The sequence below is a fragment of the Elephantulus edwardii genome, unplaced genomic scaffold (genome assembly GCF_000299155.1).
Source record: "Elephantulus edwardii isolate Elephantulus edwardi_28Jun2011 unplaced genomic scaffold, EleEdw1.0 scaffold00064, whole genome shotgun sequence".
Classification (NCBI taxonomy): Eukaryota; Metazoa; Chordata; class Mammalia; order Macroscelidea; family Macroscelididae; genus Elephantulus; species Elephantulus edwardii.
In genome coordinates this window covers 9,608,194-9,630,520 of record NW_006399814.1, presented here as the reverse complement: position 1 = coordinate 9,630,520, position 22,327 = coordinate 9,608,194, and the positions used below count along the sequence as shown (strand labels likewise).

At 48.7% G+C, this 22,327-nt stretch overlaps 1 protein-coding gene across 1 annotated transcript in view; it reads left to right on the top strand.

The window, feature by feature from the left end:
• The window catches only part of PNPLA3 (patatin-like phospholipase domain containing 3), a 74,570-nt gene that overhangs the window by 5,374 nt on the left and 46,869 nt on the right, over positions 1-22,327 (top strand). The window contains 5 exon segments of the mRNA XM_006888136.1: positions 3,636-3,868; positions 10,557-10,622; positions 13,082-13,291; positions 15,310-15,370; positions 20,585-20,834. Coding sequence (XP_006888198.1) covers positions 3,636-3,868; positions 10,557-10,622; positions 13,082-13,291; positions 15,310-15,370; positions 20,585-20,834 — 820 coding nt within the window.

The following is a 22,327-nucleotide window of genomic DNA, read 5'->3' as shown; positions in this document are numbered from 1 at the left end:
TGACACAGTGACTGCAGCAATGGGCTCCTGTGTGTCAGGGAGTGTGAGGATGGCGCAGGACGGGACAGAGTGCAGACCTGCTGTTCACAAGGTTGCTGTGAGTTGTATTCGACTGCCCGGCACCTGACAACAACAACAACAACAGCTCTAGTTAGTGTTAGCTGGGGTCAGGTCAGCCCCTGGGTGGGTTACTATTCTGTTTACAGTCCAGTCCTGCAGGGAGCCTTCGTTAGATGACTTTTAATACTTTGTTGTTGTGTACCCTCGAGGGGGAACCGACCCATAGCTGATCCTCCGGAGGGTTTTCAGAGGCAGTAAATTGTACACAGGAAGTGGATCGTCTTCCTCCTCTGGAGCAGCTGGTGGATTTGAACTACATACCTTTGTGCTGGCAGTTTGAATGAAGACCAGATGAGCTGTGGGAAGATACCAAGAATATCATCCATGAAGAATGCAAAAGGTCATTACAGAGACAGAGGAGGAAGAGAAGACTGAGGTGGATGTGAGTTGAGACTCTTGAAGAAGTCAAGATATTAAGGGGCTGAACAGATTTCTAACGGCAGCTCAGGAAGAAAAAGAAAAGTATTATAATGAAATGTGCAGAGAGCTGGAGTCAGAAAATCAAAGGGGCTGAACTTGCTCGGCGTTTCTTAAGCTGAAGGAACTGAAGAACAAATTCAAGCCTGGAGTTGCAATACTTAAGGACGCTTTGGGCAGAATATTAAATGATTCAGGAAGCATTAAAAGAAAATGGAAAGAATATACAAAGTCATGGTACCAAAAAAAATTGGCGGAGACAGAAGAATTTAATGCAACAATATATGAGCAAGAGCCTGTGGTGATGGAGGAAGAAGTTCAAGCTGCTCTGAAGGAATTGGCAAAAAACAAGGCCCCAGGAATTGATGGCACACCAACTGATATATCTCAACAAACAGAAGCTGCCCTGGATGTGCTCACCAAGTTGTGCCAAGAAATCTGGAGGACAACCACCTGAAATGTAGAGGACAACCACCTGGCCAACTGACTGGAAGAGATCTATATTTGTTCCCATTCCAAAGAAAGGTGACCTGACAGAGTGTGGAAATTACCGAACAATATCATTAATATCACATGCAAGCAAGATTGTGCTGAAAATTTTCCAAAAATAACAAACAGCACATCAAGAGAGAACTGCCAGATGTGCAAGCTGGGTTTAGAAGAGGCCGTGATACCAGGGATTTTAGAGCTAATGTTAGGTGGATCTTGGCTGATACCAGAGAATACCAGAGGAATGTCAATCTATATTTCATTGACTATGTATAGGTATTTGACTATGTGAATCACAACAAACTGTGGCTGACTCTGAGAAGAATGGGAATCCCAGAACACTTGATTGTGCTTATGTAAAAGCTGTACTTGGACCAGGAGACAGTCATTAGAACAGAGTAAAGAAACTGCATGGTTCAAGATTGGGAAGGCTGTATGCCAGGGATGTGTCCTGTCTCCATACCTTTTCAATCTATATGCAGAACAGATCATCCGGGAGGCTGGGTGACTTGATGGCACATAACAACAAGGAATGTCCTAAACCACTTAGAGCACCTATATTTTTAAATAAGTATATTTAATATATTTAATTCTATGTATTCCAAACATCATTTTCACTTCAGGTTGTTGTTGTTGAGTACAACTCATACCAACCCTGTGAACGATAGATCTGACCTCCGTCGTGTTCTGCACTGGACTTATCATCCTCAATACATTTGAGTCCATTGCGGCAGACACTGTATCAATCCATCTCACTGAGGACTTCCTCTTTACTGACCCTCCACCTTCCCAAGCATGATGCTCTTTTCCAAGGAATACCATCTCCTAACAACATGTCTAAAATATGTGAGGTTCTTTTGCAGTCCCTGGGATACTCAGCACTCTTCTCCAGCACCACAGCTCAAATTCATCTGTTCTCCTGTCATCCTTATTCCTTGTGCAGTCCTTATATGTATAGCAGGTGATTGGAAAGACTGTGGCCTGAATCCGGGACACTTTACTCTTTGAACTGAGCTCATTCCTCTACAGCCCTTCGGAGAGATGCTTGACAGCAGACTTGCTTATTGCTGTATAACCCTGATCCCCTGATTGCTGCTACCAAGTGTACTGGTTGTGAATCCGAGTGAGAGTAAATCATGGACAATGTCAGTCTTTTCTCCGTATCCAGTGGTGAAGAATTTTGTTTTCTTGATGTTGAGATGTCATCCATATTGAAGGCTGCCGTCCTTAATCCTTTGCAGCAAGCACTTCAAGTCTTCCTAACTTCCAATAAGCAAGGTTGTGGCATGTGCATAGCACAGATTGTTGATGAGTCTTCATCTGCCCCTGATGCCGCATTCTCCTTCACGCAGTCTAGGTTCTTGAATTACTTGCTCAGCATATAAATTGAACAGATGTGGTGAGAAGATACAACCCTGACACACTTCTGATTTTAAACAATGCAGGGTTCCCGGGCTCTATGTGAATGACTGCTTATAGGTGAGACAAGAGCACAACTGAGTGTTCTGCAATTCCCATTGTTGCTGTTGCTGTTTTTAAGTGCCGTCAAGTCTCAGGCGACTCATAGTGACCCTATGAAGGAGAGTCCTCAACACTTGTGTGTCTCTCATCCTCTTTCAAGGTTCATAGGGTTTCTGGAGGCAAGCTATTATGGAAGTGGATGCCGCTCCTCCTTCCAAGCTTGTTTTAATTGGGGAGTTTTACCCAACACTGTCCACCATGTGTAACCAAACATTAACGCATTTAACACATCAGCGTCACGGTGTTCAGCCTCACAGCAACCACAAGTTACTGGTGTATGGCAATGGACACACCAGGGCTACATGACCTAGAGGAATGTCTGAACAAAAACAATGAAATACAGGCCCGAGGGCTGTGGATTAAAAGTCACCCACCTTCGGCTTGGTAGCATTGCCTTCTGTCCACTGGGCCAGCTGATCTCTCTCTCTCTGTTGATGTTGTTGTTAAGTACCTTTGAGTCGCAGGTGACTCATAGCGACCATATGAAGGAGAGTCCGCAACGCTTGGGTGTCTTTCATCCTCTCTCCAGGTTCATAGGGTTTCCACAGGCAAGCTATTAAGGAAGTGGATGCCACTCCTCCTCCCAAGCTTGTTTTAATCGGGGGGTTTCACCCAACAGTGTCCACCAGGAATTCTCATTATTCATCATTTTTCTTTGAATCCATACAGTTGGAGGCCCTTGAATAGTGATAAAGTACATCTTCCTCTGATTCCAGCTGGAGTCCGTCTGACATCAGCAATGATAACCCTCGTGTCACGGTCTCTTCTGAATCCAGCTTGAGTTTCTGACAGTTTCCCTGTCAATTTCCTACTCCACCCATTTTTCATAATCTTCAGCAAGACCTTACCCACTCCCTTCCCCCGTATGTGTGTGTGTGATTCTATTGTTTGATCTCCATTGTTTGATTCTATTGTTTGATGGCCACATGTGACTGCTGGACACCTAGGGCTAGTGGACAGGCTGACACTTCCTTGCCTTCTGCATTCTGAATGGTGGCAGTGCCTCTGCCATCTCTGGCACCTTCTCAGTGGTCCTTCCATCCTTCACCCTTCTGGACCTTCACGGTGTGTTTCTCTCCCACCCCCAGACCGGACTGTCAAGCTCTTATTCGACATGGTCTTGATGGTCAGGAGTTACAAGCTTGGACTCTTCCAGCCGTCCTTCAACATACTGAAGTACCTCCAGGACCAGTACCGCAAATACCTTCCAGATAACATCCACCAGCGGATCTCGGGCAGGATCTTTATCTCACTCACCAGGGTGCCCGACGGGGAGAACGTGCTGGTTTCTGACTTCAGGTCTAAAGAGGAAGTCATAGAGGTAAGGAGTTGACTTACCTGGGTATTGTCCTGTGTGGCAGGCACTGGAAGCCATACAAGGGACCTCAGCTCATAAGACGCAAAAGGCTGCATGGGTGGGTGCTGGTTTGCCTAGTGCATTGGTGTGTGCCATCACGTCAGAACCAACCCATAGCTGACCCACCAGTGGGTTTTCAGAGGCAGTAAATCTCATAGGAGGAGAATGCCCAAACTCCCATGGAGCAGCGGGTGGATTCGACCTGCATACCTTTGGGATTGCAGCACAGCTTCTTAGCACTAAGCCACCAGAGCTCTTGGAGGGCATTAGAACGGCAAAAAAAATGCACAGCCATGTTTATTGCTGCATTATTCACAATAGCAAAGAGGTGGAAGCAACCCAAGTGCACACCAACAAACAAATGGATAATAACACTATGGTACACACAATGGAATACTACACAGCATTGGAAAACAGTGACCTTGTAAAGCATTATACAATATGGGGACATTATGCGAAGTGAAATAATCTCAGTCACAAAAGGACCACTTATAAAATAGGACAGACATGGGAGGGAGTTGGGAAGGAGACAGGAAAAGAGTGGAGAGATAATGAACACTGGATTAGAACAGATTACAATGAACTGTCAGAAGGGAATAGATGATTGGATGTTAGATGTACAACAGAAAGATCAGGGAATGCCTGTGGGGTGGGTGGGAGGAGCGGGACAGGGAGGAAGAAAATGTGCAACGAGGGAAACAAGAATAAATATTAAAAAAGCTTGAAGTCTGACTGCATCTGATTCCTGCTTTGTAGCATCGGTTTTGTGTTAGGTGCCAGGGAGTTTGCTCTGACCCATAGAGACCCCGTGTCCCACAAATCAAAGCCTTGCCATCTCCTGTGCCCCCCCCCCAGTCTCTGCTCTTCGTACGCCTGTTGTTTCATTCCCTGTCAGTCTACCTCGGTAAGGGTCTCTCTCTTTTGATGACCCTCCACCTCTCCCAGGATGTATTTTTCCAAGGACTCTCAGTATGTGAGATAAAAAATCTCACCATTCTTGCCCCTAAAGAGCTCTCTGGCTGCATGTCTCTAAGACAGATCTGTTTGTTCTTTAGGAAGTCTGTGAGCTCTTATTAAACAAACGTACATGTACTCTTTTGAAAGTTTGCAGTTGTTGGGTGTCACCAAGTCACTTATTAACTCAGTGGTGCTATGAACAAGAGATATGAATGTTGATGTGCCCACTGTTATACTCACTTTATCAGCACACCTTGTTGGGGGTCTTCCTCTCCATCCCTGACCCTCTACCCTTTTTTTTTTCTATAGTCTTTTATTTTTTTCCATTCATTCATTGTTGCACTTTTTTCCCTGCCCTCTCCTCCCCCACCCAGTTCATTTTTCTCTTTGAAAAGTAAAGTTCTTTCATTGTTTTACAGTCCCTCCCCCCCAGTCCAGTCCACTGTGTAGCCTTCACTCTGGACTCCTATCATGACAATAATACCTAATCACATACCCCTTTTAAACACTTTGCTCCCTCATCTGTTTCAATGCAGTATACATTATTTATCCCATCTTTCTCATTCTCCCCCCAACCCCAATGCCAGTCCCATTTTACAACAGTGGCACTAGGCAGTATTTGTCTTTTTGTGACTGAGATATTTCAGTTAGCATAATGTCCTCCAGGGTCACCCATTTTGAATAATATTGCATGAGTTGCTTGTTTTTCAATGCATAATATTCCATTGTGTGACTATACCACAGCTTCTTTATCCATTCATTTGTTGATGGGCATCTGCGTTGTTTCCAACTCTTTGCTATTGTGAATAAAGCCTCGATAAATGTGGGTGTACATATATCTGCTTGGGTGGCGGTGACCCTCTACCTTTCGAAGCGTGAGACCCTCTTTGAAGGACTAGCCCTTCCTGGCAACATGCTCGAAGTAGGCGAGCCTGAGTTTCAGCATCCTTAACCTTATGAAGAGCCTGGTTGTGCTTGCTCCAAGACAGACTTCTTTGTTCTCTTGGCCGTCCATGGATAGTCAGTGCTCTTCTCCAGCACCACAGCTCAAAGGCATCCATTCTTCTATCATCCTTCGTCATTGGCCAGCTCTCTAATGCGTAGGAAGTGATCACAAAGACCACGGCTTGGATCAGGCACACCTTCGTCTTGTTCTGTAGCCCTCTGGAGAGGTCTTTAACAGCAGATTTCCCCAAGCAACACATCTTTTGAAAGAATATTTCCTTCTTCAACGTTAGGAAGCTCAAGTGTTGACTCAGCACCACTGTAGAACAACCCGTGTGTCTGTTGGTTCTGGAGTGAAGTCCTTGTTTCTTTGTGCATCTGGAGGCCCGGCCTTCCTTAGAGATTTCCCCAGGCCCTGACCTTCCTCAGTGTCTAGGAGCTAGAACAGGAGCCTGGATCCGGAAGGATGCAGCCCGGTGCTAGCGATTATTAGTCGGTGGTACCGAGGTCGCCTCTCCACCCTGGCCTGGCTTCCTTTCCTCTTTATTTTACAGCCCACACCCTCTAGAAACTTCCCTCACTGTGGTGGCATTACAGAGGGTTGCATTTTACCCATAATTCTCTTCATCAATGGAGAAGAAATATTAGCAGTTGCCCCCACGCCTAGTCACTCCCCAGGAAACCTGGTGTTTCAAGGGCGGCCAGGACAGAGCAGGCCAGACGATAGATCATGTTAAGGCTCTGGGCCTCATCACGAAGTCCTGACCTGAGTTAATTAACAACCCCAAATTCCAAGAGGTACCATCTGTTCAGCTGTGAGGCTGAGCACTGTGACACTGATATGTCAAATGGTTGGTTACCCAATATAGACGGAGTGGGGTGGAGCTCCCCAATTAAAACAAGCTTGGAAGCAGGAGTGGCATCCACTTCCTTAATAGCTTCCCTCCGGAAACCCTATGAACATGGAGAGAGGATGAAAGACACCCAAGCGTCGAGGACTCTCCTTCATAGGGTCGCTTTGAGCCACCTGCGACTCGACGACACTTAACAACAAACAAGAACCATCTTCCCTAGCCTTCCCCAAGACCCCTATAAAAAGAGACCACCCGAATTGCAAGCATGCCATTCTGACTTCCTCCGCTCCTGGTCACTTTGGCGTCCCTCTCAGACCATGCAATAAAGGCCTGTTTGTTTCTTGGGACCAGTTTCTTTCTTTCTCTCTTTCACCCTTGGATCCTTTTCTAACAATCATCATACTCAATTATCCTGTAGTTTCCAATGATCTGTCATTGTTGGTGTTGGTGTTGTTAGGTGTCGTTGAGACAAATAAGACTCAGAGACCCGATGGACAGCAGATCTGAACCTTGTCCCATCCTGGGCTGTACTCACAGTTTCTGACACACTCAAAGCCCATTGCTGCCGTCACTGTGTCAGTCCATCATGCAGAGGGTCTTCCTGTCTTTCCCTGATTCTCTGCCTTTCCAAGTACGATTTCCCTCTCCAAGGAATTGCCTCTCCTCGCAACATGCGTAAAATATGTGCAACAAAGCTTCATCATCGTTGCCTCCAAGAAGCATTCTGGCTGCACCTTCTCCAGGTCATATCTTTTCATTCTCTTGGCCGTCCATGGGATATTCGGTACTCTTCTACAACACCACAGCTCGAAGTTCTTCTGTCATCCTCATTCATTGTCTGGTTCTCAGATGCATACCAAGTTATTGAAAAGATCGTGGCATGAATCAGGCACACCTTAGTCCTCAGACTGCCATCATTGCTCCTCCGTAATTTGGTGAGGTCCCTGACTGCAGACTTTCCCGGTGCAGTGTGTCTCCAGATCTCCTGACTACTGGTACCAAGGGTGTTGATTGTGGATCCAAGTAAGATGCAGTAAACTTCTGTTGGGTTTGGTTATGTACCGTGGCGTTTGAACCATAGCAGACTCTCCGTCAGATTTTCGGATTTGGTAAATCACATGGGAGGAAATGGCCCATCTTGCTCCCTTTAAGAGAAGCTGGTAGATTTGAACCAGGAGCCTTTGGGCTGGCAGCACACCTCCCTACCACTAACCCAGCACAGAGTTCAATCTGTGACAGCAGTCAACACCTGTCCCTATCACCTGCTCTCAGTGAAGCAGGCTCTGCATCACTTGGGAGCGTGTCACAGTACAGCTCTCATGCTGGTCTCTGTCAGCTGCATCAGAACATTGGACCAGAGCGCTGGACCAGCTGTGCTCGATGGTACTAAGCGCCAGTGGAGCTCCTTCCTGGGCATCGCTGAGCTGACGGTGCTGCTACCACTCTTGTGTGGGAGGCGCATATGTCAGATGTTTATGTTTAAACACATGTGTGCATGCTGGTTCCTTATCTCCCACTCAGCCTGTTTGCTCAAGCTCTTTATCTGTGTGCAGAGCTTCCTCCTTTTTGTTGTACACATGACCTCGATAAGAGCAGGTGGTGGTGCAATTGATTGAACACTTACTTACTAACCAAAGCCTCTTCACAGGACTAAGGATCAGTGGTGTCAGTTTAAAGTCTAAGGTGCACCTGATTCAGCCCGTGATCGTCACAGTCACTGACTACGCATCAGAGAACTGGACAGGGACTAAGGGTGACAGAAGAATCATGGATGCCTTTGAGCCGTGGGATTGGAGAAGAGCACTGTACATCTCATGGACGGCCGACAGAACAAACAGATCTGTCCTGGAGAAGGTGCTCCTTGGAGGCGAGGATGGTAAAGCTTCATCTCACATACTTTAGACATGTTGTTGTCAGTGCCTTTGAGTTGAGTGCTACTCATAGCGACCCTACCAACAACAAATGTGACCCTTTCCTCCCTGTACCATCCTCACAATCTCTGATACACTTGAGTCCATTACTGTAATCACCTGGGTCCTCTCCTTCGCTGTCCTGACACATTTCCAAGTGTAATATCCCATAGGTGACACAAAACTTTATCATCTTTGCCTCCAATGAGTACTCTGTCTGCATTTTCTCTAAAACATCTGAATCAGGTGCGCCTTAGTCCTCAAACTGGCATCATTACTCCTCAATAATTTGCACAGATCCCTGACTGCTGGCACCAAGTGTATTTACTGATTGTGAATCCAAGTAAAATGAAGTCATTGACAGTTTCAACCTTTTTTCCATCTATCATGATGTTTCCTATGGTCTAGTGGTGAAGAGCTTTGTTTTCTTGATGTTGAGATGCAATCCATATTGAAAGCTGCAGTTTGATCTTCTGCAGCAAGTGCTTCAAGTCCTTCTCACTTTCAACAAGCAATATTGTGTCATCTGCATAATAAAGGCTACTGATGAGTCTTCCTGCAATCCTAACCCACATTCTTCATAGATTCCAGCTTCTCGAATAATTTGTTCAGCATACAAATTGAGTAAGTATGAAGAAAGGAAACAACCCTGACACACACCTTTCTTAATTTTACACCGTTTAGTGTTCCCTTGCTGTCTTCACACTACAGCCTCTTGGTCTAAGTCTGGGTTCCACATGAGCCAAGGAAGTGTTCTGGGATTCCCATTCTTCTCAAGGTCAGCCATAACACACAGTCGAATGCCTTTGCAAAGTCAATAAAGCACAGACAGATGTTCTTCTGGTATTCTTTACTTTCAGCCAGGATCCGTCTGATATCAGTAATGGTGTTCCTGGTGCCATGACCTCTTCTACATCCTGCTTCAACTTCTGGAAGTGCTCAATCTATGCACTGTTCTAGCCGATTTGGAATGCTCTTCTGCAGTATGATGTTTACATGTGATATCGATGTTGTTCAATAATTTTCATATTCTGTTGAGTCACCTTTCTTGGAAATGGGAACAAATATGACTCTCCAGTCAGTGGCCAGAAAGCTGTCCCCCAAATTTCCCGGTATATACTATTGTGCATGTCCAGGGCTGCGTCGGTTGGTTGAAACATGTCAATTGGTATCATGTTGATTCTTGTGGCCTCTTTTTTTGGCCAATGTCTTCAATGCAGTTTCATCTTCTTCCTCCATTACCCCTGGCTCTTGATCATAGGATATTTCCTGAAATATTTCAGCACTGACCCATTCTTTTGGTATCTCCATCTTTCTCTGATGCTTCCTGGATCATTTAAGATTTTGCCCAGAGCGTCTCTAAGTCTTGCAACTCGTAGTTAGGAGAGGCTGTTCCTTGGAAAAGGACATCATGCTTGGAAAGCCCAGCGAAGAGAGAAGAGCGAGCCTCGAGGTGGGCTGACGGTGACTGCAGCAGGGGCTCGGGTGTGTCAGAGATGGTGAGGAGGGCACGGTAGGCCAGGCTCCAGGGTCAGCTTCTCAGGGTCACTATGAGTTGCACTTGACGGCTCCTAGCAACAGCTAACTCAAAGGTTGGTGGTTCGGAGATGCCTTGGGAAAAATGGCCTGATGGTCCTCTGAAAGATCACACACTTCACACCCTGTGGGGTGCTGACTTGTTCTGCACGTATAGATGTTTATGAGTCAGAACAGAGAGCAGGGAACTCTGGTGGCCTAGTGACAAGAAGCTGCACTGCAATCCCAGAGATGTGTGGTTCAAATCCACAGATGCTCTGCTGGAGAAGGAGGGGCAATCTTCTCTGGTACCAGTCGGATCTGATTTGACGGAACACACACAAAAAATAATTAAAAAATTTAAAAAAAATAATTGAAAGCAACTGGTTTGGTTTTGGTTTTTTAGAGTAAGGGAGCACTGGGCGTGCAGGCGGCCCTGGTCTGGAGTTTCACGGCCTTCTGTCTCCACAGGCCTTGGTTTGTTCCTCCTTCGTTCCTGGTCTGTTCGGCCTCATCCCCCCTTCCTTCAGGGGCGAGGTAAGTGTGCTGGGTGCTGTCCCAGGGGCTGGGGGTGCTGCAGGGCTACTTAGGTAGAATTCTACCTGTCAGACAGGAGACCCGGGTTCAGTCCCCAGCCAGTGCACTTCCCGTGCAGCCACCACCTGTCGGTCAGGGGATGTGTGTGTGTTGCTATGATGCAAGTGGACCTTCCAGACTAAGATGGACTAGGAAGAAAGAGCTGGGGATCTGAATGGAAAAGTCAGCTCATGGGCACCCCGGGGATCGCAGTGTTCCGATCTTGTTGCATGTGGATTGGCCAGGAGACAGGTGGTACCAGCGAAAAGTGCCGAGGCAGGGGGCTTCCTTCCCACAGAGATGGGCACACTCTTCCTGCATGCGCCAGGCTCGGGCACCCAGGGACCGTCCGCGGGCCTGGAGCCTCGAGTCTTGGCCTTTTCCGGCCCAGCAGCCACAGCCGCCATCCCCCCCACCCCACCATGCAGGCTGCCTGGCAGCAAAGCCACTTGGTATCAGTGAGATGAGTGGGAGGCCTGAGAGAGATTAGGAACAGTGCTGTTAGATGCTTATGAATCGGGACTTGTCTGACACCAGGCTATACTTTTAGAGCACAGTGTGTGTGTGTGTGTGTGTGTGTGTGTGTGTGTTTCTAAGGAGCCACTTTGTGCTCTAGATTCAGTGGGGGACTGCTAACTGGAAGGTCAGTGGTTCGAATCCGCCAGCTGCTCGGAAGGAGACAGAACTGCGAAGATTTGTAGTCTTGGAAACGCTGTGAACAGTTCTGTCTTGTCAGATCACTGTGAATCTGATTTTCTGGGCTCGCCTTGCTCAGGGACGGTGTGGTTGTGATTGTGAAATGAGACTGTGCGCACTGCCGGCCATGTACGCAGGGATGGATTTCTGGCTGCCTACTGTGTGGCTCGACCGATCCAGACAGGAGTCACCGTGTTCGCATGGACTCTGACTCCCGGGTCCCATGTGTTCCAGAGTAGAGCTACGTCATGGGCCTTTCTTTTTTTTTTTAATTAATATTAAATTTTATTAGTTTTAATGAACATTTACAGAGATTTTGGGTTTTCATTCATTCATTGTTTCACTGTTTTCTCTACCCTCCTCCCCAGTTCGTTCTTCCCCGCCCCCTGAATGTCTGTTTTAATTGTCCAATTGCCACAGTGCTTGTCAAAGCCAGTTCTGATTAATCTCCTTTGTCAGTGTGTCCTTTGCCGTTCCCTATCACTCCTCCCTGAGAGAGACTTCACCTGATTCATAAGGAAAAGGGGATGGCATATTCTCTTAGCTACTTCCTGCTGAAAAGGAACGCTGTAGGTTTCAGGGTGAAGATCTTCTCTCACTACTCTAAAGGGCCCCTTTGGCAATAGGAAACACATAGACTATTATGGAGATTGATTTTGGAATTTAGATGCAGTCATGGGCCTTTCTAAGCTGTCCTCTTTCTGACTCTAGATAGCCAGCCCTTTCCTCTGTGGCACCTTTGTGTGGGTTGGAATCACCCACCTTTATGTCAGTAGGCTGTGCCTCCTAGGACCTTACTCCTTTTGTGGATTATTTTAAGTCAGATTCTGCCCTGCAGTGTCCCTCTAGAAGGACTACAGAGGACACCCTCCTCCTCTCTGGACGTCCTGGCAGCTGGGCTGTGGCTCTGAGCCCTTCTAAACTCCAGTTTCTCAGGCGGAAGTGCTGTCTTGAGGCAGCCACCCAGCCTGGCCTCAGCTGTGGGAGATTGGACATAGATGGAAAATCTCACCCTCAGACTAGTGTATCTCTAATGCTGTGTGGCTTCAGGGGCGCACTTACAGCATGCACTGCCATCGAGTTGGAGCCAGCTCACAGCTGACCCTCCAGCAGGTTTTCAGGGGCCGTAAACCTCATGGGGGCAGGTGCCCATCTCTCTCCAACAGGGCCGCTGGCCGATTCGAGCTGTAGCGTAAGAGGGTCATCTGGGCCCCAGGTCGGCTACTTCTTTTAGTGTCAAAGGAAATGGAGGGGAAGGTGTTGGCCACCTTATTTTCAAGGGACAGAAGAGGCCCATAGGAACCATGCGTCTTGTCCCAGTCAATCATGGGTCCAGATTTGGATCAAGATCATTGATGATGTCCTTGAAGCCAAGGTCATCTGTGTCTCACACTCTGTCCTAGTGCCCAGAGGATACTTTGTGCAAAACACAAAAGCCCTGCAAGCCCCTGAGTGGACTTAAGGCTTGGCCCACAGAGCTCCGTCTGCCACGTGCCGTGCGGGCTGGACAACTGGACATGGCAGGCCTGCGTGCCAGTCAGCTCGCCAACACACACGTACCCAGCAGGGCTTTGTTGAGGGCGGAGTAGTTAGCCTGACTCGGAAGCTCCTGCCTCCCACCCCTTCACCCTCTTGCGATGCTGGGAAGGCTCTTGTGTACGTTTGAAAGCCCGTGAAATACTGAAGTGACTGACGGTCCCCCTTCTTCTTTTCTCCCTTACAAGCGATATGTGGATGGAGCACTGAGTAACAACATGCCGCTGTCCGAGTGCCAGACCACCATCACTGTGTCCCCCTTTTGGGGGGAGTATGACATCTGCCCCAAGGTCCGGTCCATGAACTTTCTGCACGTGGACCTGTACCGACTCAGCATACGTGTGTGCTTGACCAACATCTACTTGATGCTTAGGGTCTTCTGCCCACCTGACCTCGAGGTGAGCCTGTGTGTGTGTGTGTGTCCTGTTTACCAGGAGGTGCTGTCATTCTGTCCACAGATGCTCTGGTCGCCTCATTGAAAAGACACTCTACTCTGAAGGAAGAGTGTTTGCGTCCTCTGAAGGTCTGCAGATTTTGACCTTCAGGTCACCTGAGGCCTTTGAAAGGCTGTGGAATGCTCAGTCTGCTCTTCTGTTCCTGTTGGGGGCCGTGCAGTGGGCTCCTGCCCTGAGGACAGCACTGATCGCTCCTGTGCCAGCCTCACTGTCATTGCCGTTGTCACAGCCCGTGCGCATTCTGTGTGCCTCCCAACCTGCATCAGACCCAGCGTGACAGCCGTGGCGCCCACCTGAGGGAACGTGTTCTGGCCCCGTCAGACAGTTCCCTTCGCTCTTTGTAATCCTTTCTATAGCTCATTTTCCAGAAGTAGACGGGGCACATCTGAGCCTGCTCATCAGGGGGACTCTGCTGATATTTTAACTTTTTTAAATATTTTGGCTCAGCTTCCGGTGTCACAGTAACACACACACAACAGGCCGTGTGCACTGGCCAGGGTGCAGCCTGGGCATTCAACTTTTAAAAAATGTTTTAAGCCACCCAAGTCATGGTCTTTTAAGTCACTTGCTATGCATATGAGAGCTGGGCAGTGACTAAGGACGACAGAAGCCTCGATGCCTTTGAACTGTGGTGTTGACGTGTGCTGACTATGCCATGAACCGCCAAATAAACCAACAGAGATGTCTTGGAGAAGGTGCAGCCCGAGTGCTTGTTGGAGGCGAGGATGATGAGGCTTCGTCTCACATGCTTTGGTCATGTGACTAGGAGAGGGTATTCCTCGGCGAGGGACGTCATGCGTGAGAAGGTGGAGAGTCGGCGAAGGAGAAGACTCTCAACCAGGTGGATTGACACGGTGACATTTGCACTGGGCTCTTGTGTGTCAGGAGGTGTGAGGATGGCACAGGCTAGGACAAGGCTCGGGTCTGTTATTCTGAGGGTCGCTCTGTGTCACCCTTCACCCGATGGCATCTAACAACAACAGCAGTCATGCAGGTAATTGTCACTTGCAGCCAAGCTCCAGAGCCTCCCACACCACGTGATTTCGTCCAGTGGCACAAATGGTGAAGCTCACAATTACCTGCTGGAAAGTTGGCCGCTTGTACCCACTCAGGGAGGTCCTGGAAGTCAAGTGTCTGAACGGTCACCGGCTCAAAAGCCCCGTGGACTGAGGTTCTTGGCTGCCTTTACGGGGTCACTGTGAGCTAGAGTCGATGTGATATCCACCAACAGCAGTGGGGCTGAGGCACAGAGCTGGGAGTGTGTGTACTGTGGACGCTACGCTTCGCTGCAGAAAGAGTGTGGGGTACTGCAGCACACCAATACCCAAGCCCCCAAGACCGAGAGGCTGCACACAGAATTCACGTTTACATGTAGGTTGTGGAAATCGGGCTTCGAAAGGGCACTCTCTCCACAGCTGTGGCCGTTGCCCACGGGGACCAGAGAAGAAGGACCGTGAGCAGGCATATGGTGGGGACAAGAGAGCCACATAAACCAGCTGCCCAGTCGATTCCGACTCCTGAAGCTGCCACATGTGTCAGAGTGGAACCAGGCTCCCTACGATTTTCAGTGACTGATAATTTGGAAGGAGATTGCCAGGCCTTTCTTCCGAGGTGCCTGTGAATGAACTCACACCTCTCACCTCTCCATCAACAGCCGAGCCTTTGAACCACCCAGGAAGCTAAGTAAAGAGATAGAGGAATAAAGATAACAGAGCCACAGAGGTGACAGTGGGACTTGCCTGGGGAACGGTGGCCGGAGCATAGTGGACAAGGCTTGCAGGAGGAGGCAGTGCCCTTGCACCCCAGAGGACAGAGCCCCTCACTCAGCTGGGCTGTGGCTGGGCGAGTCCAGAGCTTAAAATGACTCTGCTGTCTCTCTCTCTCTGCATGCTTGGCAGGCTGTTGAGGCTCAGGAGCCTGGCACTGCCTCTCTGCAGGAAACGTCTCTGATTTGCTTACAGGTGCTGGGAGAGCTATCCCTTCGAGGCTACTTAGATACCTTCAGATTCTTGGAAGAGAAAGGTATGTACCCAACGGAGACCTGTCGAGATGTCTTCCTACACCCTGCTCTTAGCAGTCTGGGTCAAGAGGAGATTGAATCTTGGCTCTGTCACCCAGTGCTCAGCCCACTCCTGTTTTGTGTTGCTCAGTCTACCCGTGTCTTGCTCAGTCCACTGTTTAACCCGGGGAGAGAGGGGCGTGCAGTCCATTTTGCAGGTGAGGAGGCTCAGGTCTGGAGGAAGCAGCAGGAGCCACACGCCCCCTGGTGGCAGAGCCGAGCTTTGACTCCTTCTTGCTGTGAAAGCTTTTCTGCTGGAACCATTGTAAGGTGCTCTGGTGGCTGAACTGCCAACCCAAAGGTACACAGTTCGAATCCACCAGCTGCTCCACAGGACAAATATGTCTCCTCTTGTGTGATTTACTGCCTCTCAAAACCTGCTGGAGGGTCAGCAATAAGTCAGTTTCAACTCCATGGCACCAAACAAGGGAACCATTGAAAATCTTTTTGAAAACAAACCAAAAAACCCACACACACCAAAAAAGGGGGAAAAAACCCAAAAAACAAAAAACCCAAACCAAAAAAAAACCACCCAAGCCAGACCCATTGTGAGTCTTGAGTCTGAGCCTTGAGTTTAGCTCTTCCGTGGGAGTCTGGTGCTGGTTTCCAGTGGCATAGAACAGGCTTGGAAGAGGACATCATGCTTGGAAAGGCGGAGGGTTGGCGAAGGAGAGGAAAACCCTCAAGCAAATTAATTGACACGGTGACTGCAGCAATGGGCTGAAGGATGTCAGCGATGATGAGGTTGGCACAGGACAGGACGGGGTTCAGATCTGTTGTTGCTATGCGACTATGTGTTGTGCTGGACTCGACCATGCATAACAATAACAGCTGAAGGCCCAGGGTGGAGTCAGGTGCTAGATCTCCTTGCTGCCGTGGGCTTAGCTCTCTAGTGCTGTAACAAACGTATCACAAGGGAGTGACTCTCAACAACAGACATTTCTTTTCTGCCAGCTCTGGAAGCTGACCGTCCACAGTCAGGCCACCAGCGCTGGGACACCGTCTCTTTCAGCTTCCAGCTGCTTCCTGTCAGCTGACCTCAGGTCACCTGACTCCTAGTTGACCTCACGCAAAACAGAACAAAACTCTGCACCATGCCTGTGACTGGTTGTGAACTGAACTATTACGCTCCATGGGCTCTTCATTGGCTAAGTTTCGGAAGGAGAATGCCAGGCCTTTCTTCCTGGTGTGTTAGTCTAGAAATTGCACTGATTCCTGTTCAGCATGGTAGCAATACGCAAGCTTGCACTGACAGTTGGGACAGATAGGCGGTGGCTGTGAATAAGGTGCCTCGGCTGGGGGTCCAACCTGGGTCTCCCTGCAGGGAAGGGAAGGCTTCTACCACTGAGCCACAAGTTTCCCTCAATGTGATGCTTGTATTTTCTGGCCTTTGTAGATGGCTCTGCATATAGTGGGGTCCTCCATAAGCATGTGTGTGTCCCTTTGTATAAAAGTCACCACTCAGAAGGAGTTAGCTTTAGGACCAGCTATGACTCAATGGCACATAACAACAACAACAACATGCTCTGGTATGACCTCATTAGCATAACAAAAGAATATCCCATCTTTACAAACAAGGGCACCTGTTGTTGTGTGTTATTGAGTCTGTTCCCATTCATAGCAACCCTCTAGGACAGAGCAGAGTGCATGGGGTTTTCTAGGCTGCAATCTATGAAACAATAGACTCCATGAACAGCAGGTCTGAACCCTGTCATATTGTACCAGGAAAAGGCTGCAGTCAAGGATCTCTCTAAATTACTGAGGAGCAGTGATGTTAGTTGGAGGACTGAAATGCACTTGATTCAAACCGTGGTCTTTTCATAGTCTTTTACTATGCTGCTGAGAGCTGGACAGTGAATAAGGATAACAGAAGACTTGATGCCTTTGAGCTGTGGTGTTGGAGAAGAGCGCTGAATATCTCATGTCTTGGAGAAGGTGCGGCCAGAGCGCTCCTAGGAGTCAAGGGTGGCAAAGCTTCATCTCACATACTTTGAGCACGTTGCTAGGAGAGGCTATTCTTTCGAGAAGGACATCAAGCTTGCAAAGGTGGAGGGTCAGCAAGAGGGGAAGACCCTCAAGTGGATGGATTGACACAGCGACTACAGAAATGCACTTGAATGTGTTAAAGAAGAATGACAGCAGTGTTTATGGGGGCAAATTACCAGGTCATACTCCCACAGACCTGCTGCGTGGGTTCGAACCACCGATGTGTCAGCTAGCAGACGGGAGCTTAACTCGCACCACACCACCTCCTTTTACAAGTCTGCTTGTTAGGTCTTTGTTCTATTCCTTTGTGCAGGGGTGGAGGGGTTGCTGACACAATTAAATCCATAGCACCTATTTTTCTCTGTTACCAAAAGTTGGTTGGATCATTGGTTGAGTCTCTGAATTAAATTTCAGCCCCGCGAAGATGGTGTGGTTTATAGGATGTGTGTGACCCTATCAACAGAAAGAATGTTTCTTGTACACGTGCTGTGTGCAGGGTGCTGCAGTGGGCAGATGGGGGTGCAGATGACAGGGTTGGGGGCTGGGTCCCCTGCAGGAGTCTACAGTCCTGCAGAGATGACCTGTCAGAGAACAGAGGAGTGACGATATGGGAAGGACCCTGCAGGAAAGTGGAGGAAGTGCACCCAAGGTGCTTCTTGGAGGCAGGGATGGTGAAGCTTTGTCTCATACACTTGGGCGTGTTGTTAAGACAAGCCAGTCCTTGGCCAAAGGACATGATGCTGAGAAAGATGGAAGGTCAGAGAGAGAGAAGGATTCTAGTGACATGGATTGACACAGTGACTGCAGCAGTGGACTCAACCTATCAAAGATGATGAAGATGGAGCCGCATGGGGCACAGTTCAGCTCTGGTGTTCTTGGGGTCACTGTGAGTCGTCGTGGACTCACTGGTGCCTTACAACAACAGGACCACTGTTTGTGTGTTGTGAGGGAGCAGGAGGACGTCAGACTGCCAAGCTCCTAAAGGGGCATTGTTGTCTTAGTTATCTCGAGCTGCTGTAATAGAAATACCACAGCTGATGGCTTTAACAAACAGAAATTTATTCTCTCACAATTTAGGAAATTAGAGGTCTGGATTGGCACCAGCTATGGAGAAGTCTCCCCTTCTTTGTTGACTCTGCAGGAAAGTCTTGTGTTCTTCCAGCCTCCATGGACGCCATATCCCTTAGAGACCTCCCTGTGTCTCAGTGTCATTCTCTCCCTGGGTGTGGGAGGTTCTCAGCCCAGGGACCCTGGATCACACTCTACTCCTGGATCTTCTTTCTTGGTGTGATGAAGTCCCTCTCTCTCTGCTCGCTTCTCTCTCCTTTTACCTCTAATACAATACGGGCAATGCAAGTGACGGCCCAGAAAAACTCTTAAATTAGGCCTGTGACCTGAATGAGGGTGTTGGGCTAACCCTAGTCCCTTTATAATTATCCCTTTATTATAATTTGTTGTTGTTGTTGCTGTTATACCACTGAGTTGAAACCGACCCATAGCTGACCCTCTGGTGGGTTTTCCGAGGCAGTTATTCACACGGGAGAAGATTGTCAATCCTTCTCCCACAGGGCAGTGGGTGAGATTCAAACCGTGTGCCTTCGAGGTTGCAGCACAGCTTCTGGCCACTAGGCCACCAGATCTCCCTAATTATGATATAATACCTTTAATATAAAAAGGTGAAGATAGGTTTACATACAGATAGGATCAAACTTGAAGAGTTAACAGACATGAGGAAGGGAAGGAGAGGGGAACAGAAACTAACAAATCGATAAATAGTTAAAGGGAAAGGCCTTAACGGATTATCAGCTTGTCAGACCCCATAATTCATTGTTGCTGTTGTGTATCATCCAGTCAGAACTGATCTTTCAGAGGGTTGGTTGGTGGTTTTTTTAAAAAAAAATAAATGTTTTGGTTTTTGCTGGTTTACTTACAAAGTTTGTATATATTGTTTTCACACTGAATCTTTCCCATTTCCTTCACCCAGCCCACCCTCCACCCATCAAATTATGCGACCCTATGATTACATCCCTGCCCATCCTCACCCCTCTGCTCTCCCCACTTAGAGCCTCATACATGTCTTATTAGTTCTCTATTTCCAGGGGGGTTTCAGAGGCTGTAAACCGCATGGAGGAGACTGGCCATCGTTCTCCTGCAGAGCAGCTGGTGGATTCGAACTGTGCTTCTTTGGATTTGCAGCACTGCACTTTACCACCAAGCTACCTGAGCTTCCTTGTAATTAAGTACTCTGACTGATTCTATTTAGCATTTAAAACAAAATGTCTATGAATGAGTGAATGAAAAGGCAGTTGTTGTTGTTATTATTATGTGCCATCGAGTCATTTGCGACTCATAGCGACCCTATGTACAAGAGCCCTAAATGCCGTTCTATCCTGTGCCAATCTCACTGTCTCAAACACATTCATTCCCACCACTCCACTCACAGAATCGATCCATCTCATCGAGGGTCTTCCTCTCCTGCGCCGTCTCTCCACTCTCTCAAACGTGATGTCTTTTTCCAAGGACCAGTCGCTCCTTGCAACATGCCCAAAGTATGTCAGACAAAGCTTCAGAATCCTTGACTCCAGGGAACATTCTGGCTTCACCCTCTCCAGGACGAACCTGTTTGTTCTCCTAACAGTCCATGGTATATTCAGCACTCTTCTCCAGCACCACAGCTCAAAGGCATCAAATCTCTTTCTATCATCCCTAGTCACTGTCTAACTCTCCGATACATAGCATGTAATTGCAAAGACTATAGCCTGGATCAGGTGCACCTTAGTCTCCAGCCTGACGTCGTTGCACTTCAGTACTCTTGAAAAGGCAGTAGGATTTGTAAAATAAAGCGAGAGAAAATCTCATACATATAGTGTGCCTGGAGTCCTCCGTTGCCAAGGGAAGGTCATGTCATAACTGGACAGCTGTGAGCCTGCGATGCAGCCCAGCGTGGTCTGAGGCCCAGTCATCCCATGTGAGTCCAGTCCCTGTCCTTACACCCACACAGCTCGCAATGGAGCCGGGAGCAGAGCTCAAAGACCTGCAGACGCCTGCCTGGATCCTGTTGCAGCTGCTCACAGCCAGTGTGTCCCTGGAGACCTCAGGCTTCCCTTCTGATTCTGAGCCTGGGAGTGATGGTCTCTGCCTCACTGTAGCTCACAAGTGTGGCTCACAAGCTTGCTTCCGTGCCCTTGCAGGCATCTGTGATAGGCTGGGACCGGCCCTGAATTTAGCTTCGGAGGAGATAGACTCAGAGGCCAGCTGCCAGGACGAGAGAAGCCTGGAGCCTCCCGGGGAAACCTTGGAGACGAAGCCTGGGGGAGATGAGGTGCTGGATCATCTGCGCCTCAACTTCCTGCTCTGGGATGAGCGCATGCTGGAGATCTTGTCCCCCAGGCTCATGTCAGGTATGTGACCCCAGGGACAAGAGGGCGCTGACGAGGGTGGGTGGCTTCCTAGTGCTTCCGGTACCAGGAATGGTGGCTGAGCACAGCAGGGATTGATCATCTCACAGCTCTGGGGGCCTCTTGTTGTTGTTGTTGTTGTTGTTGTTGTTGTGTACCATCAAGTCAGAACCCACCCACAGGTGACCCCTGGCAGGGTTTTCCGAGGCAGTTAAGCGGAGATTGCCCATCTTTCTCATGCAGAGCAACTGGTGGCCTCGAGCCGTGTGCTTTCAGGATTGCAGCGCAGCTTCTTGCCGCTGGACCATCAGATTCAGTGTCGGTCAGGCCAGGCTCCCTCTGCCAGCTCGAGGGAGCGTCCTTCCTGCCTCTCCGGCTTCTGGTGCCGCTTGGTGTCCCTACTCTGGCTGTCTTTATCCACCGTCTGGCTCCATATGTGCAGTCTCCCCTCTGTCTCCCTCTTCATTTCTCTGCCTTTTTTTAAGGACACCACACTGTTAGCATTAGGACCCCCGAGAAGCCGGGACCGTGGGGCTCCAGTGGCTGGCACGCTCCACGGGCAGCGCTGTCTGACCTCCAGGAACTCCCTCAGGGGGAAGAATCTCCTTCAGTAACACTGATGGCACAAAGCCGAGGCCTATGATGTCAGACATAACACCCTCACACCCACTTCTGTGAATTCTAGCACTAACAGTCCCTCCCACGACTCTCACTACTCTACTGCTCTCCTTGTTGTTGTTGTTAGGTGCCATCGAGTCAACTACATCTCCTAGCAACGCTGTGAACAACGCCTCTGGACCTTGCCCTATCCTGAGCCAACCTCACCATCTCAGACACACTTGACCCCATTGCTGTCGCCACTGTGTCGTTCTATCTTGTCAAGAGTCTTCCTCTCTTTCACTGTTCCTCCACATTTCCAAGCATGATTCCCTTCTCCGAGAACCGGCCTCTCCTGACAACAGCCCATATCTGTGAGATGGAATTTCACCATCCTAGCCTCCAAGGAACACCCTGCTTTCATCCTCTCTAAGATAGACCTGTCTGTTCTCTTGGCAGTTCATGGTTCAATACTCTTCCCCAGCACCACGACTCAAAGGCATTGATTCTTGTTCTATCACCCTTGGTCATTATCCAGCTCTCAGGTACAGAGCAGGCAGGTCAGAAGACCGTGGCCTGGATCAGGTGCACTACGAGGTTTGCTAGTCAGTTGCAAAGGCCACACAAAACTCATAGACCACACTCATGATTGTTGTTGTTGTTGTTGTTGTTGTGTGCTGTCAAGTTGCTTGCGACTCATAGCGACCATCTGTACAACAGCTCTAAACTCTGTCCTGTGCCAATCTCATTGTCTCCAACACACTCATCCCAATTGCCCCAGTCACCAAATCAATCCATCTCATAGAGGGCCTTCCCCTCCTGTATCTGCCCTCCACCCTCCCAAGCATGATGTCCTTCCCCAAGGACTGGTCCCTCCTTACAACATGACCAAAGTATGTCAGATGAAGTCGCAGAATCCTTGCCTTGAAGGAGCCTCCC